This window comes from Pecten maximus, chromosome 8 (genome assembly GCF_902652985.1).
Source record: "Pecten maximus chromosome 8, xPecMax1.1, whole genome shotgun sequence".
Taxonomy (NCBI): Eukaryota; Metazoa; Mollusca; class Bivalvia; order Pectinida; family Pectinidae; genus Pecten; species Pecten maximus.
Genome location: NC_047022.1, coordinates 30647960 through 30666880, shown reverse-complemented (window position 1 = coordinate 30666880; position 18921 = coordinate 30647960). Strand labels below are relative to the sequence as shown.

Genomic DNA, 18921 nt, shown 5'->3' with positions numbered 1-18921 from the left:
CAACAACAACTGCTGCAATGGGAACAACATCAACAACAACAACTTCATCGACTACAACTTCAACAGGAGCAACAGCAACAACAACAACAGCAACAGCAACCGCTGCAATGGGAAAAACAGCAACAACAACTTCAGCGATTACAACTTCAACAGGAGCAGCAGCAACAACAGCAACAACAACAGCAACCTCTGCAATGGGAACAACAGCAACAAAAACAACTTGGTCAGCTACAAAGGCATTTGTCTGTTTCAAGAGAACATGTTTTAACCAGAAATCCACGTTCTTCTGTACCTGCTGAAGAGCACAGTGAAACTGATGAAAGTGAGGAGGACAGTTCCTGTGATGAATTTGAAGAAACATCAGAAAGGGAATCTTCATTTATTCCAAGAAAACAGATTGCAACCAAAGCTGCCAGACGTTCTTCTGTACCTGCTAAAGAGCACATTGAAACTGATGAAAGTGAGGAGGACAGTTCCTGTGATGAATTTGAAGAAGAATTTGAAAGGAAATCTGCTGTTGTTGCTGATATTAGGTCATCCACAAAAATGGGAGCACCAAGGAAATCTGGGAAAGGGCTAGGTAAAGGTGGTGCTAAAAGAATTATATATGAGGCGGATGAGGAGGAGGAGGAGGAGGCAGAGGAGGAGGAGGAGGAGGAGCAGGAGGAGGAGGCGGCGGAGGAGGATGAGGAGCAGGAGCAGGTTGAGGAGGAGGAGCAGGAGGAGGCAGAGGAGCAGGAGGAACAATTGATGGTAGACTCAACCACTGAACTTTTGAACACGGGGGATTGTAATAAAAATGTATGGAAAACTACAGATGCAAGCAGAAAAAGGACAGCCTCCCAAATAGTGGATGAAGACATTGAAATTGATTTAGATTATGATCTAACTTCTAAATTATCCGACAATTTTTTATCATCACTGGACCCCCATTATTCACCAGCCACCCCAGCCTTATCACCAATGTCACTAGAATATACAACAACATCTCCAAAATATTCACCAACCAGCCCATCATATTCACCAACCAGCCCATCCTATTCACCAACCAGCCCATCCTATTCACCAAGCAGCCCAATGTACAAACCTACTGCTGCTGTTTATCAGCCAGCAAGTCCATTTTATACGCCTACCTCTCCTCCTTACCAACAAGGGAAGAGGAGAACAAAATCTGGAGCTGCTGTCTGTCAAAAATTTGGTGCATCACCGCAAACAAAACTGAAAGATGTACCAACACAGGGGTTTGATTTTGGGACTTCATTTGGTGCTTCACTTCAAACAACACAAAATGATGTACCAACACATGGTGGTTTTGGCTCTTTTGGGGCTTCAAAAACAGCAGCTTCTAGTAGTTTGATAAGGCAACAATCTTCTCTTCAAACAACCCCAAACAATGTCCCAACAAATGGTTTTGGCTCTTTTGCGGCTTCAAAACCTGCCGTTTCTAGCAGTTTACAGAATCAAGGATTTTCATTTGGTGCTTCACTTCAAACAGCCCATAGTGATGTACCAAGACAAGGGTTAGGCTTGTTTGGCGCTTCAGAACTAGCGACTTCTAGCAGTTTACCAAGTCCATCATTCTCATTTTACACTTCACTTCAAAGAGCAACAAACAATGTACCAACACAAGATTTGGGCTCTGGGTTAACTGTAAATCAAACATCTGCATTTGGAGGTCCATTGCATGCTGCACTACGCGATGTGCCAGCACAGGGGTTTGGCTTTGGGTTGACAACATTAGCAGCTCCGAGTAGTATTCCAAGTTGCTTTGGTGCTCCAATGCAAACAGAACTAAACACTTTACCATCACTAGGTTTAAACTCTGGAGTTTCAAAGCAAGCAGCTTCAACTTATCAAGGTGTTTCAACACCAAGCAGTGCACTTACCAAATTGCAAGAATATGGATTTGTTGCAAAACCAGCAGCTTTGAATACTCTCCAGACAGTGCCAACTGAATCAGAAGAAACTACCCAGTATTTTGGAGGTGGTTTTGGTGGTGTAGTTATTTCTCAAAATGAAAGTTTTGGCAGTAGAGGTAGTGGAAATTACGAGTATAATTGTGGTTCAAGAAGTTCCATTCGTCAAAGTTTTAGGGAAGGTAGTGTTGGCAGAGATGGTCAAGGTAGAGGTTTTAGAGGTGATAGGGGCGGTTACGGCGGTGGTTTTAGGGATGGTCCTGGTGTGGGTGGGAGAGGTGGTCATGGCTGGGGTGGAAGAGGTGGTCCCGGTGTGGGTGGGAGAGATGGTCCCGGTGTGGGTGGGAGAGGTGGTTCCGATGTGGGTGGGAGAGGTGGCCCCGGTGTGGGTGGGAGAGGTGGCCCCGGTGTGGGTGGGAGAGGTGGCCCCGGTGTGGGTCGGAGAGAGGTGTGGTCGTGGCTGGGGTGGAAGAGGTGGTCCCGGTGTGGGTGGGAGAGGTGGCCCCGGTGTGGGTGGGAGAGGTGGCCCCGGTGTGGTTGGGAGAGGTGGCTCCGGTGTGGGTGGGAGAGGCGGTCCCGGTGTGGGTGGGAGCGGCGGCCCCGGTGTGGGTGGGAGAGGCGGCCCCGGTGTGGGTGGGAGAGGCGGTCCCGGTGTGGGTGGGAGAGGTGGTCTCGGTGTGGATGGGAGAGGTGGTTCCGATGTGGGTGGGAGAGGTAGTCTTGGTGGGGGTCGCATGGGTGACCGTATTTCCCATTGTGGTTTTACAGGTGATTTGTTTTCATACAGAAAATTAGATAATCTTGACACAGAATCAGCAATATGTATGCATATTGACATTGGTAGCCACAAACAATCCAATCAAAGGTTGAAGCAAAGAACACGAAGAAGTTCCAGCAGAAATAGAAGTCAACAAAGACGAAGAAGTTCCAGCAGAAGTAGAAGTCGACAAAGACGAAGGAGTTCCAGCAGAAGTAGAAGTCGACAAAGACGAAGGAGTTCCAGCAGAAGTAGAAGTCGACGAAGACGAAGGAGTATCAGCAGAAGTTTGAGTCAAAGTAGACGAAGGAGTTTTAGCAGAAGTAGGAGTCGGGATAGACAGAGGAGTTTCAGCGGAAGTTTGAGTCGGGATAGACCGATGAATTTCAGAAGAAGTAGGAGTCGAAGTAGACGAAGGAGTTTCAGCAGAAGTATGAGTCGAAGTAGACGAAGGAGTTTCAGCAGAAGTATGAGACGGGATAGACAGAGGAGTTTTAGAAGAAGTACGAGACGGGATAGACAGAGGAGTTTCAGCAGAAGTCCAAGTCAAGATATGCAGAGAAGGTACAGGGGAAGAAGTCATGATAGTAAAGACAGATTTAGAAATGATAGAAATGAAGAACAAGAGGAAAAGATCGAAATAGACAGAAGAGGGACAAAAGATTGGACATGCCATAAAAGTAAGCCTAGATACAGTGAACATGTCAGAACTAGTAGAAAAAATAAGGATACTATGGACAGCAGTAAAGACAAGGATGAAAGAAAGAAAAAAGTAAACGAAGAACATGGAAGTAAAAGTAAAAAATGGATTAAGCATAATGAAGAAAGGAAGAAATGGGCAACTACTAATGAGAAAGTCAAATCAGACAAGGAAAAAATGACAAAAAAGAAAACTGATGAAGCGAAGGACTTACAAGAAACATCAGTATATGATGGAAATGAGAAGACTGGAGACACTGTGGATATGACAACATCTTTAAAAGTTTGGACTGCACCATCAATTACAGGTAAGGCTGTTTTCGAATTGACTATTAGCTCCCCTGCCAGTGGAACGGCGTCTGTCCTTCCAGCGTCAACTTTTTGCCATTATGCTATGGCACAGCATCTGTTGTCCGTCAACATTTCTTTAAATCCCTACTAGTCCTGAACAGATTTTGATGAAATTTGGGCTGGAGCATTATTGGGCAAAGGAGATCAAACGTACTTATATGATGTCGAAATTATATCTAATTTGAAATCATTTTTGACAAAGGGACGAATGAAATATAATAAATTATTTTAAAATTTAGTTAAAAATATATATCAGATTTTATTCCTAGATCTGTATTTTTATATAACACATTTGCCCTTTGGCACCAATTCTGTTTACCTGTTGACGTAGTTGATCTGATATTAATGGTACATGTTGTACATGGTTATCTAATATTGTCTTAGGCTATATGACAGCCGTCTTCCATATTATCATGTATCAATCAATCAATCATATACATGTATACTCATACCTAGGACTTAGGACTATAAAAGGTTAGATGTTACTATATTATGTAGTCGGTTTCCAAGGACTGGACTGAGCAGTTCTACACACGTAAATAAACCAAGATACAACGACTTGGACTCCGTCTTCCTCTCTTACACCATACACAACAATTCTACAAGTGACTACAACCTTGTAGTTCACATTTTGATTAAACTGAGAATTTGGCTTACCTGGGCTGGAGGGGCGGGGCCCAAGAGGGGAAACTGAGGTAAATCCTTTAAACTGCTACTAGTCCTGAACACCTGAAAGTTAATAAAAAACTTGAACTTGAATGGATTTTGATGAAATTTGGGCTGGGTTGTTATTGGGCAAAGGAGATTAAGCATTGTATAAACAGAGGGTGTGGCTCCCCTGGGGCCGGAAGGGCTGGGCCCATTAGGGGAAATTGAGGTAAATCCTTTAAATCCCTACTAGTCCTGAATACTTGAATGGATGTTGATGAAATATGGTTTGGAGAATAATTATCCAAATGAGATCTGTTGTTGTATAAACGAAGGATATGGCCCTCTTACGGTGGGACAAAGGGGGCCTTATAGGGGAAATATGGCAAAGAAAATAATAAAAATGTTTCTTTTTCAAGAATAACAGGATTTTGTGCACCTGTGGTTTGAACCATTGTTGGGAGAGGCAGTTCAAAAGTAGGAAAATATTTAAAATACCTGGTATAACTTGAATTAAATTATTTTGCAATAATTACTGAATTACATGTATCCAGGTGAGTGATTCAGGCCCTATTCGCCTCTTGTTATTTCAAACTCTCACTCACTCTGCTTCTTCTCAATAACCATGAGGCACAGAGACCTGATATTGGCCCTGTGGGATATAGAGGTGAAGGACTACCAAGTTTGTACAAATTGATGACATTAACCTATATCCAAGGTCACATGGGTCAAAAAGGCTAAAATCTAGAAACAACTTCTTCTCAGTAATCAAGGGTCCCAGGGACTTCATATTGGGCCAGTTACATACTGGGGTCAAGGGCTACCAAGTGTGTTCAAATGAATGACCTTGACTTACATTTAAGGTCACAGGGGTCAAATAGTATGAAATATTTAAACGAATTCTTCTCAATAAACAAGAGGCATTATGGACTTTAGTCTTTAGCATGCTTGGGTAAATAGAGAGGTTAAGCAACCTTACATTTACGGGTACAGGTACTGGTAGCCTACACCTACACGTACACGTACACGTAATGCTTATTAGTCCATTGCCGTTTGAAAAACGGGGGGACTATAGGTTTACCCTCCGTCCGTCCGGCCGGCCGACTGTCTGTCTGTCTGTCTATCACGCAGTTGTCCGGACAAATCCTTCAAAAGTACTATTCAGATTTTAACTAAACTTGGTATACATGATCAGTATAACATGCAGTTGTGCATCCCACATTTTATTTTCGAAAAAAACATTTTTCAAAATGGCCGCTGGCTTCTCATTGGTTGAGGCTTGTCCGGACAACTCCTCCTAAAGTAATACTCTGATTTTAACGAAACTTGGTATACATGATCAGTATAAGATGTAGTTGTGCATCCCACATTTTTTTTTTCAAAAATACATTTTTCAAAATGGCGGCCGGCTTCTCATTGGTTGAAGCTTGTCTGCACAACTCCTCCTAAACTTAAAGTACTACTCCGATTTTAACGAAACTTGGTATACATGATCAGTATAACATGTAGTTAAAAAAATGGGAAATAAATAGGTGCACTCCTAGGTCAGCCAGGGGACTTTGTATTGCTGTTGCAATACTATCCATCCATTTTTTTGGTATTACAAAGCATATACGTGTACGAGTATGTGTAAAGGAAGAACTGCTTTTATTGGTGGATTTTATTCAATGACAAAGTGTAGCGCTCAGGACAGAATGGCCGCTTATCGTCTGCTTGCTGCTATTGGAGAAGATGATGATCTTATGCTATTATCATTGAAAGGAGGTGAGCTCGAGACTGAACAACCATTGTTTAATTTTGAAGAAATTACGAACGAGAAATGCAAAACTTTGCTTCGGTTTGAGAAGGACGATATTCCATTGTTGTGTCATGCTCTACAAATACCATCTAAAATTGAATGTCCGAATAGGACGACATGTTCCGGCCTTGAAGGCATCTGCATTCTTTTAAGACGCTTGATATGCCCTAACCGTCTTAGTGATTTGTATTCTCTCTTTGGAAGATCGTCCACAGCTATGTCTTTCATTATCAATGAACTTTTGGACTTTCTACATGATACTCACGGACACTTGTTAAGGGATCTGAATAGATCATGGTTGTCAGAGCAAAATCTGGATGAGTTTGTTAATGCCGTCCGAGCACGTGAGGGGCCTCTTCCTAACTGTTGGGGTTTTGTCAATGGAACTGTGCGGCCGGTATGTAGACCCACACAGCACCAGAAACTGATATACAATGGTCATAAGAGATTGCATGCATTTAAATATCAAAGTGTAGTTACACCTAACGGCCTTGTTGCAAACATGTTTGGTCCTATATAGAAGGGAAAAGACATGTTGCGAGAGAGTCAGCTTCAGCAACAGATGCGCCAGTACATGACAATTAACGCTGACTGGAGATATTTATGCGGTGTATGGGGACCCGGCTTATCCGCCGACGCCGTACCTCATCACACCATACAGAGGAGGGGTTGTTACGGCGAACCAGGCACTATTTCATAAAAAGATGTCCGCTGTTCGTATATGCATCTAATGGACATTCCAGAAAATCGTTGCCCTGTTTTCCTTTCTTGATTAATTAAGAAAAACCTGAAGTTGTATTTGCAGCCTTTTGGCAAATACTATCTGGTAGGAAACGCTTCCGACTAATTGTCACAGCTGTTTATATGGTAACCAGACTAGCCAGTTCTTCGGTGTGGAACCCCCAACTTTGCAGAGTTACATATCGGGATGATACTTGCAATGCATCCGATATTTTAAATTGGAAAATTATTTCAAAATGTTCTGAATCAGTGATAAACAAAGTCAACAATGAAAGTTGTACATTTGTTTCTATTTATTTCATTTTAAATTAACATATAAAATATGTTTCCATCAAATGTGTTCTTATATAGTTTTGTCAAACACAACAATTTGTCTTACATGGACATAGCTAGTATGCACTACACTATCATACAGTAGAAACTTATTAGTTCTTATTTATCAGTGCTTTCATTAGATCGGCCATCATTTTAGCTTGTTGTTTTTCATTTTCGATTTTTTGCATTCTGTCATGCTTCTCCAGTTCAAATATCTCCTTCTGGAGCTGTAACTCTTGTTTTCTCATTTCCAACTCCTGTTCCTTTATTTCATTTTCTGTATCCATCTTCTCTCGGAAGTAGCTCATGGTGCTATTCTCTTCGTCACCTTAAACAGAAGATATACAAATGTTCAGGAAACACGATTCTTCTTTTCTCATGGTAATTAAACAAAATTATTTCTCTCGGTCACCTTAAAAGAGCATAAAGTATTTTTTCAAAATTGTGTATTCATTTACTTTTCTGTGTAGTCAGATTCTCCATTGCCCTTTTACGTATGTTTTCCTAGTTTTCTCATGCTTCTCTACTTTTTGATTTTTTCCTCGGGTAACCTGTCCTCCTCATGTAGATCACTGATTTCTTGTAATAATATTTCCTTTTCTCCGTCCTGTTCTTCATTTCCAGAACTTGGTAACCAAGAGGCCCATGGGCCTTAACGGTCACCTGAGTTTTGATGTATTTTAGCATATTTGACCCCTTTGACCTTGAATGTAGGTCAAGGTCATTCATTCGAACAAACTTGGTAGCCCTTCATCCCATCATGCTACAGACCCAATATCAGGTCTCTGCACCTTTTGGTTATTAAGAAGAAGTCATTTAAAGATTTTAGCATATTTGACCCATGTGACCTTGAATGAAGGTCAAGGTCATCCATTTGAGCAAACTTAGTAGCCCTTCATCCCAGCATGCTACAGATATAATATTGGGTCTCTGGGCGTTTTGGTTATCAAGAAGAAGTCGTTCAAATATTTTTTTCATATTTGACCCCTTTGACCTTGAATGAAGGTCAAGGTCATCCATTTGAACAAACTTGGTAGCCGTTCATCCCAGCATGCTACAGGCCCAATATTAGGTCTCTGGGCCTTTTGGTTATCAAGAAGAAGTCGTTCAAAGATTTTAGCATATATGATTGACAAAAAAAGAAACAAAAAATAACCACAATAATACATACTTGGCTATTGAACTTCGGTCTTATTTCTTAATTTGAGACAGAAGAAGATGGGTTTGCTCCCAAACCCTGCGGATGTCAACATCAAGGGGAAGAACAGCTACAATTTCTCCCCATCTTGACTTATTTTTAAATGGGTTCCGTGATAGGACTTCATGCAGTAGGAGCATGTTGTCCTGGTCACTGAATCTGTCCTGTTTTTTCCGACTGTCTATAATCTGGGGGGGGGGGGGGGGGGGGGGGGAATACACAAATTAAAATATATTCAAAAATAACGATCATACAGATCATAACAAAATTCCACACAAAATCGATTTAACAATATAATTATAATCTAGAGCCTATAAGTTATGTGTAGACAACAAAGAAATACCGTGAAATGTGGTATGTAAAAAAGACCTATTTGTGTCACATTTAAACTCTCTAAATATCAAAGACATTGTGACGAGTTTGAAATGAAAATAAACAGTTCTACACTGACACTGTGGTAATAGAAAATAAAACAACATTGTTGTTTGTATGTCTTTTTGTTGAACGGAGTAGTACAGAATTGCAACCAAATGACCTATGCAACTTTGTCAGCTTGTTTTCAAAATTAAAATCCAAAATTACAGTATTTAATCCATTGAACAGGGTGAAGAAATATCTTAAAATTCATGTGCTGATAACTTTTCATTGATGAAGTAAATAAATATATCATAGAAAGCTACACATTTTGTACTTACTTGTAAGTCTGCCTCACTAGTTACTGCCAATGTGTAGACGGTGCTCGATGACAGAAAATGATGACGTCATACACATAAGAAAAGGGGAATCCCCCGTTTACACAAGTACAGGTACATGTAAGGTTGTTTAACCTCTCTAATAGCTATCAAGTTTGTTCAAATGAATGACCTTGACTTACATTCAGGGTCACAGGGGTCAAATGGCTAAACTCTTTAAATGACTTCTTCTCAATAGCTAAGAGGTTCAGGGACTTACTATTGTGCATGTAGCATTCTTTGGTGAAGGGCTACTAAGTTTGTTCAAATGAATTACCTTGACCTACAGTCACAGTCACAGGGTCAAATTTGTTAAAATCTCCCGAGACCCGATATATATGGGCCAATAGTATGCTGGAATAAAGGCTTACAAAATTTACTTACCTAGCTAGCCTACTCTGATAATTTAATAAATTGGTGATTGACACTAGTTAGTATCTACAGATGATATGACCTAGTCAAAGTTGCTCTAGAAGCAGGTGAGCGATTCAGGCCGGTTCAGCCTCTTGTTTATTATTCCTGTTCAGTCTTCTGGGTAGTGTGTAAGAGGAAAGATCGATGTATCTTAGCCTGTAATGGGAGCTCCTTGTACCAGACTGAATGATCACTAGTTTTTGACTCCCACTTGTCCCTAAGTTAAGGATGCTGTTATCTTCCTATTTTCTGTTGAAATCTTTTTAATTCATCTTTCAAACAACTCTTTTTAGAGAAGGTATAAAATCTTTCAGATTAATTTGATTTTAACGGACAAGTTGGATGTTGTTGACAAAATCATCTTAAAATTTTCAGAAGCATATGTAATTTAGTACAACCTAAAGGATCGATCATTAAAATAAAATGGGTCACATCAACTATCACTGTTTTGTGTATAATTTACCAAATGGCATGTTTTCATCTGTTTACAGGTGAAGGAGGAACTTCTTCAGCTCCAGAAATGTAAGTGTAAGAGCTTTTAATGATGAATGTATAAAAATATATCAAACTCACATATCTGAGAAATAATGACAATATAATTATTTAACTGATATATCTGGGTAATGATGACAGTGTATTTATTGAATCATTTTAGAAATGGGGGCAATGCTCTAACAGAATAATACGGGTATGAGAAATGAAGATTATAATAATTTATTTTGTTGACACTTACTTAGTAGAAATGATGAGAAGAAAATGAAATAATATTGATACTGTAATAGTGCTGCATAATTATATGCAAATATTGCATTGTTTTGTTTTTCTACCTTATATTGTTAACTTTGTATTGTGTAAAACATGTTACCTGGGTATCTGTTCCAGTATTTAAATGCATTTTGTTGTAACAAGTGTGTAAATTAATGGAAGCATCTAATTACAGTATTCATTTATTACACATTTAATAATGATAAACAAAATTATTTTTTCAGTGGTGAGGATAGCGGCATCTGGAAAGGAATTGTACGCAAGATCTCCAATCATCTAAATACTAAGGATGTTCTCCAACACATCAGTGAGGTACATGTGTTTATCACACTTATCAGTTAGAGAAATTGACAAATATATGCGTAAAAACGGTTAACCTTAACATGTAGACAACGCTCTCTAATCAATCAGACCATTTAATGAATCTTCATGTTGGGCTCACTGTTTTTGCACATATATTACCTGGATTTTTGGTGAGACCTCCTGTATGCAATCACAGCAGATTTGTCTGGGTCGTGTTTTTGTTGTTCGTTAATGAAATAAAGGCGGACCTGGTGATTTTATATTGTTTTCAGACAAGCCTTGACAAAGACTCCAAAGGCCTGTATCAACATTTGCAGGTCCATCAAGATATACGTTTAAAATATTACATTTAAAAACTAACTAACTGGTCAGTGAGAAATAATTTATCACACCTAACATATTTACTTTCAAATAATCTCCTCCCATAGTGTACAATTTTAGTTCCATATTTATCCTCAAATAATCCCCTCCTCTAGAGTACAATTTTAGTTCCATATTTATCCTCAAATAATCCCCTCCTCTAGAGTACAATTTTAGTTCCATATTTATCCTCAAATAATCCACTCCAATAGTGTACAATTTTAGCTCCGTATTTTATCCTCAAATAATCCCCTCCAAACGTGTACAACTTTAGTTCCGTATTTATCCTCAAATAAACCCCTCCTCTAGAGTACAATTTTAGTTCCATATTTATCCTCAAATAAACCCCTCCTCTAGAGTACAATTTAAGTTCCATATTTATCCTAAAATAAACCCCTCCTCTAGAGTACAATTTTAGTTCCATATTTATCCTAAAATAACTCCCCTTCCTCTAGAGTACAATTTTAGTTCCATATTTATCCTCAAATAAACCCCTCCTCTAGAGTACAATTTTAGTTCCATATTTATCCTCAAATAATCCCCTCCTCTAGAGTACAATTTTAGTTCCATATTTATCCTCAAATAACTCCCCCTCCTCTTGAGTACAATTTTAGTTCCATATTTATCCTCAAATAAACCCCTCCTCTTGAGTACAATTTTAGTTCCATATTTATCCTCAAATAAACCCCTCCTCTAGAATACAATTTTAGTTCCATATTTATCCTCAAATAACTCCCTCTTCTTGAGTACAATTTTAGTTCCATATTTATCCTCAAATAACTCCCTCCTCTTGAGTACAATTTTAGTTCCATATTTATCCTCAAATAATCCCCTCCTCTAGAGTACAATTTTAGTTCCATATTTATCCTCAAATAAACCCCTCCTCCAGAGTACAATTTTAGTTCCATATTTATCCTCAAATAAACCCCTCCTCTAGAGTACAATTTTAGTTCTATATTTATCCTCAAATAATCCCCTCCTCTTGAGTACAATTTTAGTTCCATATTTATCCTCCAATAACTCCCCCTCCTCTAGAATACAATTTTAGTTCCATATTTATTCTCAAATAAACCCCTCCTCTTGAGTACAATTTTAGTTCCATATTTATCCTCAAATAAACCCCTCCTCTGGAGTACAATTTTAGTTCCATATTTATCCTCAAATAAACCCCTCCTCTTGAGTACAATTTTAGTTCCATATTTATTCTCAAATAAACCCCTCCTCTTGAGTACAATTTTAGTTCCATATTTATCCTCAAATAACTCCCTCCTCTTGAGTACAATTTTAGTTCCATATTTATCCTCAAATAAACCCCTCCTCTAGAGTACAATTTTAGTTCCATATTTATCCTCAAATAAACCCCTCCTCTAGAATACAATTTTAGTTCCATATTTATCCTCAAATAAACCCCTCCTCTAGAATACAATTTTAGTTCCATATTTATCCTCAAATAACTCCCTCCTCTTGAGTACAATTTAAGTTCCATATTTATCCTCAAATAAACCCCTCCTCTTGAGTACAATTTTAGTTCCATATTTATCCTCAAATAACTCCCTCCTCTTGAGTACAATTTTAGTTCCATATTTATCCTCAAATAAACCCCTCCTCTAGAGTACAATTTTAGTTCCATATTTATCCTCAAATAAACCCCTCCTCTAGAATACAATTTTAGTTCCATATTTATCCTCAAATAAACCCCTCCTCTAGAATACAAGTTTAGTTCCATATTTATCCTCAAATAACTCTCTCCTCTAGAGTACAATTTTAGTTCCATATTTATCCTCAAATAACTCCCCCTCCTCTTGAGTACAATTTTAGTTCCATATTTATCCTCAAATAACTCCCTCCTCTTGAGTACAATTTTAGTTCCATATTTATCCTCAAATAAACCCCTCCTCTAGAGTACAATTTTAGTTCCATATTTATCCTCAAATAAACCCCTCCTCTAGAATACAATTTTAGTTCCATATTTATCCTCAAATAAACCCCTCCTCTAGAATACAATTTTAGTTCCATATTTATCCTCAAATAACTCCCTCCTCTTGAGTACAATTTTAGTTCCATATTTATCCTCAAATAAACCCCTCCTCTTGAGTACAATTTTAGTTCCATATTTATCCTCAAATAACTCCCTCCTCTAGAATACAATTTTAGTTCCATATTTATCCTCAAATAAACCCCTCCTCTAGAATACAATTTTAGTTCCATATTTATCCTCAAATAAACCCCTCCTCTTGAGTACAAGTTTAGTTCCATATTTATCCTCAAATAACTCTCTCCTCTAGAGTACAATTTTAGTTCCATATTTATCCTCAAATAACTCCCCCTCCTCTTGAGTACAATTTTAGTTCCATATTTATCCTCAAATAACTCCCTCCTCTTGAGTACAATTTTAGTTCCATATTTATCCTCAAATAAACCCCTCCTCTAGAGTACAATTTTAGTTCCATATTTATCCTCAAATAAACCCCTCCTCTAGAATACAATTTTAGTTCCATATTTATCCTCAAATAAACCCCTCCTCTAGAATACAAGTTTAGTTCCATATTTATCCTCAAATAACTCTCTCCTCTAGAGTACAATTTTAGTTCCATATTTATCCTCAAATAACTCCCCCTCCTCTTGAGTACAATTTGTGTACCCTATCAATCCTCAAATAAACACTTCAAAGTGTACTATTTTTGTACTTATTTATCCTCAAATTACCCCCCTCCATTAGTGTACAATTTTTGTACCCTATTTATCCTCGAATAACACCCCCCCCCCCCCCCCCCCTTCCAGTGTACAATTTCTGTACCCTATTAATCCTTAAATAAACTCTTCAAAATGTACAATTTTTGTATCTATTTATCCTCAAATAACCCCTTTCCTCTAATGTACAATTTTAGTACCATATTTACCCTAAATAATCCCCCTCCCCTAATGAACAATTTTAGTACCATATTTACCCTCAAATAATCCCCCTCCCCTAATGAACAATTTTAGTACCATATTTACCCTCAAATGATCCCCCTCCCCTAATGAACAATTTTAGTACCATATTTACCCTCAAATAATCCCCCTCCCCTAATGAACAATTTTAGTACCATATTTACCCTCAAATGATCCCCCTCCCCTAATGAACAATTTTAGTACCATATTTACCCTCAAATGATCCCCCTCCCCTAATGAACAATTTTAGTACCATATTTACCCTCAAATAATCCCCCTCCCCTAATGAACAATTTTAGTACCATATTTACCCTCAAATAATCCCCCTCCCCTAATGAACAATTTTAGTACCATATTTACCCTCAAATAATCCCCCTCCCCTAATGAACAATTTTAGTACCATATTTATCCTCAAATAATCCCCCTCCCCTAATGAACAATTTTAGTACCATATTTACCCTCAAGTAAACCTAGTGTAAAAATTATTAAAACTTGAGGAGAGCTTATTTATGAACCACTTAATAAAATTGATGATTCTGCAAAGATACAGAAAGGGACATATTTGTGGGACAGAGCTTTAATGCAGATAAACATGATAAGCTTCTCAGTGAGATACATTGAGAAATAGTTTATCACACTTGTCAGGGAGGTACAGTGCATCCCACTAATTTGTGTTTCACAATTATTATCTCATCTTTTCAGTCCAGTGACCTAATGACATTATGCTTTCGGATTTTCTTCAAAGATATTTAATGCAGAAAACTTTTCAGTCTTAGAAATCTTCACTTTCATCATCTTGTTGGGTAATTGTGTTCATTTTTGTGTTGTGCAGGGATGTTACTGGGAACTGACTCCAGAGCTGTGTAAAACACTAGGTGTTTTCTACATTAAAATCACTAACCTACTGAAGCTGCAAGGCTTGTATTCCTTAGGTATGTATGCATAATATGTAGACACACATAGCCATAGAAAGATTTGCAGTATATCCATTGACATAAGCCTGTATAAATAAGCTTGTTTAAATATGTTTGGGCCTTGCCCAATAGTGTGAACATGGCTACAGGGACAATTCAGTAAAAACAAATCTCAGAAATCAGTCTGTTTCCTTTATTCTTGATATAATTCTACTTTTGTTGTGGATATAGTAATTGATGTCTCATAGATAGTGATTTGAAAAAAATAAAATGTTGTAGGGAACCAAGCTGCATCATCAGGGGAGAAAATGATTGCCACCTATCTTGCCTTCTTCAAGATAGTACAGGTCATCTACCAACAGAAGAACGGGGGGAAAATGAAGTTGAACAAAGAGGGGTTTGCATGTTTGGAATCGACCAACTGGAATTTACTCAGTGGTGATGTCATGTCTGTCAAGTTGGACACGCCACAGGGACAGAGAACAAATAACAAGGAACTGCAGGACGTACATCAGTGGTTACTACAAAATCGCAGGGAACATGAGCGGCTCTGCAGGCAACTAGAACTAGGGCATTCCCTTCACACAGCTACTTGGTACCTTTTCTGTGCTCTGAATGAAAAGCCAGTCAGCACCTACTAGTAGGCAACTTCACCTGAAAATGTTAGATTTTGTTTACAGACTGAGTTAGATGTCAAATGTTGATTGGAGAAAAAATATACATAGTCATGCCTTGATAGTAAGAACTTGATTATGGCTGAAAATGCTGTCATCTAGGAATAAAATCAAGTCAGATGAAAATGTAAAGTTATTGCATATTGAGTCGAGTTGCATGTTCACATCAATGCGATTTGGAATAACTTTGCAAATGTCATTTAAAGTAATAAATAATTTTGTTAATGGAATTAGGTTGAAATATATATACAACAGAAAGATTATCATTCCTTCTGGGGATGATTTGTTCAGGAAAAAAATGATATTTTAATACAAGTTAACTTGGTGTGACCATGCAACTGGAGGTAATTTGTAATACCTTTTCAAATGTTATAAATAAGAATTGTAAAAATGATAGATGAAAGAATCATTCCCCTGGTAGGTTGTATTAAAAGGATGATTTGATGTTGCCAAGTGGCTCTGATATGGGTATTTCTTATTTTTACCTTAAAGAAATGCAACATTAAGCTTTTACATACCACATAATAGTGCCATCAGGATTAAACTGTATTGTATCCTGTTTTTGCTTATTTTCTTTTTTGCAGATTTGTTCTATATATACCCCTTTGTGTATATGGCCATGAATTTGTTCATTTTAGAGGTGTTTTTTTTAATCAAATATGACTATAATATGATATAGTATCATGTGGTTATTTTTTGTTTGTTTATTTTTTTTTGTTTAATCTTTGCTTAACTTTCATTTTTATTACACCCCGTGTCAAGATACTAATATTTCCAATCAATGTAATGTGAGGGCAGTGCTAGCTGCCTTAATAAAAAAATCTGTGATCTCTAATAATAATTATCTGCAAGTGTGTGTGTGCATGTGTGTGTGTGTGAAGGTTGTGTTATTCATAATTATCTAGTGTAGTATATTTCGTTATTCTATTATATTTAGTTAGAAATGTTAGTGTTAGTAGTTTTAGTAGTTCAGGTTTATGTTGACCATGAGTAATTAGATGGGGTGCCCTATTTGCCCTACATTGCCCGACTTAATTATGTACATGCGGACCGTGAGATTTTAGGCAGCATAATACACCGGTCATTCACTGATAACGTTTTAATTACCTTGATCCGTGGCTACTGGTCTACGTTTGACACTGTTTGAGATTTATTGCCCCATGGCTTCGGGAGATCACTCTGTGGGTTCTTTATAGGTCCTCTGTCTATATTACCTATGGTCATCATATACTCATCCCTAATTACCATCTAAATGTTTACGTGTATGTGTATCCACATATCTAGGTCAACGGACCGCCTGCTCCGACAGTTTGCCGACTGCTCCGGCAGTTTGCCCGACTGCTCCGACAGGATTTGGTCAAGTTATGTCAGAAGGTCAGTTCAGGACACGTTTGCCCGATCGGGCAATCGTTGCCCGACAGACTGGAGTATATAAGGAAGAGTGAGAGAGAGCTCAGGGAGTTCGGATTCGAGGTGCCTAGGTGTTGCTATGTTGGATTGTGCTGGATATGTTTGAGAGGGATTTACCTCAAACTGTGTAACTGTTGTACATGTTGCCGATACTGAATACAAGAGTCTGAAACCGGGAGACGGTGTTGTTTTGTGATGTTCTCGACAGCCCACGTATACTAAATTATCCAAAACTCGGACATTGTAGCGAGTGCCCGACGCTACCACTGAGGGCATTGCCGAGTGACTCCGGAACTGTGACACGGTTGTTGAGTTCGCCGGGGATTTTCGCGCTACACTATTTTATTATAAAATTGTTCATATTTTCAACACCTTATTTGGGCTGCCTTTTTGTTATCTGTTTGAAATTGGGGGGGGGGGGGGCGCTGCCAGAGAGGCCAAGGTGTCCGGCACTTTATCACTAGCCCTCCACCTAGGGAAGGGGATTGAAGATTCCAGTAATGTGTATTTCTGTAGACACAAGGGAAGGCGATTGAAGATTCCAGTAATGTGTATTTCAGTAGACACAAGGGAAGGGGATTGAAGATTCCAGTAATGTGTATTTCTGTAGACACAAGGGAAGGCGATTGAAGATTCCAGTAATGTGTATTTCTGTAGACACAAGGGAAGGGGATTGAAGATTCCAGTAATGTGTATTTCTGTAGACACAAGGGAAGGCGATTGAAGATTCCAGTAATGTGTATTTCAGTAGACACAAGGGAAGGGGATTGAAGATTCCAGTAATATGTATTTCTGTAGACACAAGGGAAGGGGATTGAAGATTCCAGTAATGTGTATTTCTGTAGACATAAGGGAAGGGGATTGAAGATTCCAGTAATGTGTATTTCTGTAGACATAAGGGGAGGTGGTTGAAAAGATTCCAGTCATGTGTATTTCTGTAGACATGATTGAAGTTGAATGAGGATTCCATTAACATGCATTTCTGTAGACACAAGGAAAGGCGATTGAAGATTCCAGTAATGTGTATTTCAGTAGACACAAGGGAAGGGGATTGAAGATTCCAGTAATGTGTATTTCAGTAGACACAAGGGAAGGGGATTGAAGATTCCAGTAATGTGTATTTCTGTAGACATAAGGGAAGGCGATTGAAGATTCCAGTAATGTGTATTTCAGTAGACACAAGGGAAGGCGATTGAAGATTCCAGTAATGTGTATTTCAGTAGACACAAGGGAAGGGGATTGAAGATTCCAGTAATGTGTATTTCTGTAGACACAAGGGAAGGGGATTGAAGATTCCAGTAATGTGTATTTCTGTAGACACAAGGGAAGGGGATTGAAGATTCCAGTAATGTGTATTTCTGTAGACATAAGGGGAGGTGGTTGAAAAGATTCCACTCATGTGTATTTCTGTAGACATGATTGAAGTTGAATGAGGATTCCATTAACATGCATTTCTGTAGACATAAGGGAAGATGATGGAAGATTCCAGTAACATGTATTTCTGTAGACATAAGGGAAAGTGATTTAGGATTCTCGTACGTAACATGTATATCTATAGACAAAAATATATTCTATATTATCTTCCAATAATAACCAGGTATTTGTTTCTCTAGACACAAGGAAGGCTATTGAGGATTAAAGAATTATGTATTTCTGTAAAAAAAAAAAAGCAAGGGAAAACTAAATAAAATTCTATAAATATTTTAATGATCCTCATTTGAAACATTTAAAGTGGTTTCTATTTGGATAAATATTTGTAAATTACTATCATAATTTACATATGCTGATAATCATAAAGTCCATTAACATGATAAAACACAGACAAGTTGATAAAAATAAACCTTTTAGTAAATAAATACAATAATAAAGAAATACCATTATGGGTATTTGAAATCAAATACATCAATCTTGTTGATTTGATTAAACATATTTATATGTTGTGTAAAATTCTAAATAGAAAGAACCCGTAATTTTGGAATTCATTTGTATTGATCAA

At 38.0% G+C, this 18921-nt stretch overlaps 2 protein-coding genes across 2 annotated transcripts in view; both read left to right on the top strand.

Annotated features, from left to right (window-relative positions):
* The window catches only part of LOC117332267, a 54507-nt gene extending 51873 nt beyond the window's left edge, over positions 1-2634 (top strand). The window contains 1 exon segment of the mRNA XM_033891153.1: positions 67-2634. Within this exon segment, the coding sequence (XP_033747044.1) occupies positions 67-2634 (2568 nt within the window).
* Positions 2611-17103, top strand: LOC117333177 (serine/arginine-rich splicing factor 4-like). The gene is made up of 5 exons (XM_033892335.1): positions 2611-3680; positions 10060-10090; positions 10558-10645; positions 14760-14859; positions 15121-17103. Exons 1-5 carry the CDS (start codon positions 2651-2653, stop codon positions 15480-15482), a joined length of 1611 nt encoding a protein of 536 aa, XP_033748226.1. The 5' UTR covers positions 2611-2650; the 3' UTR covers positions 15483-17103.
* The last annotated feature ends 1818 nt before the right edge of the window (positions 17104-18921 follow it).

What these genes read in the sequence shown, in the direction of transcription:
- LOC117333177 (XM_033892335.1), top strand. Translation starts at nt 2,651, where the DNA reads ATGGGTGACCGTATTTCCCATTGTGGTTTTACAGGTGATTTGTTTTCA. An exon ending in TTCTCCAACACATCAGTGAG is followed by an intron (nt 10,646 to 14,759) that starts GTACATGTGTTT and finishes TGTGTTGTGCAG; the next exon opens with GGATGTTACTGGGAACTGAC. An exon ending in GCAAGGCTTGTATTCCTTAG is followed by an intron (nt 14,860 to 15,120) that starts GTATGTATGCAT and finishes AAAATGTTGTAG; the next exon opens with GGAACCAAGCTGCATCATCA.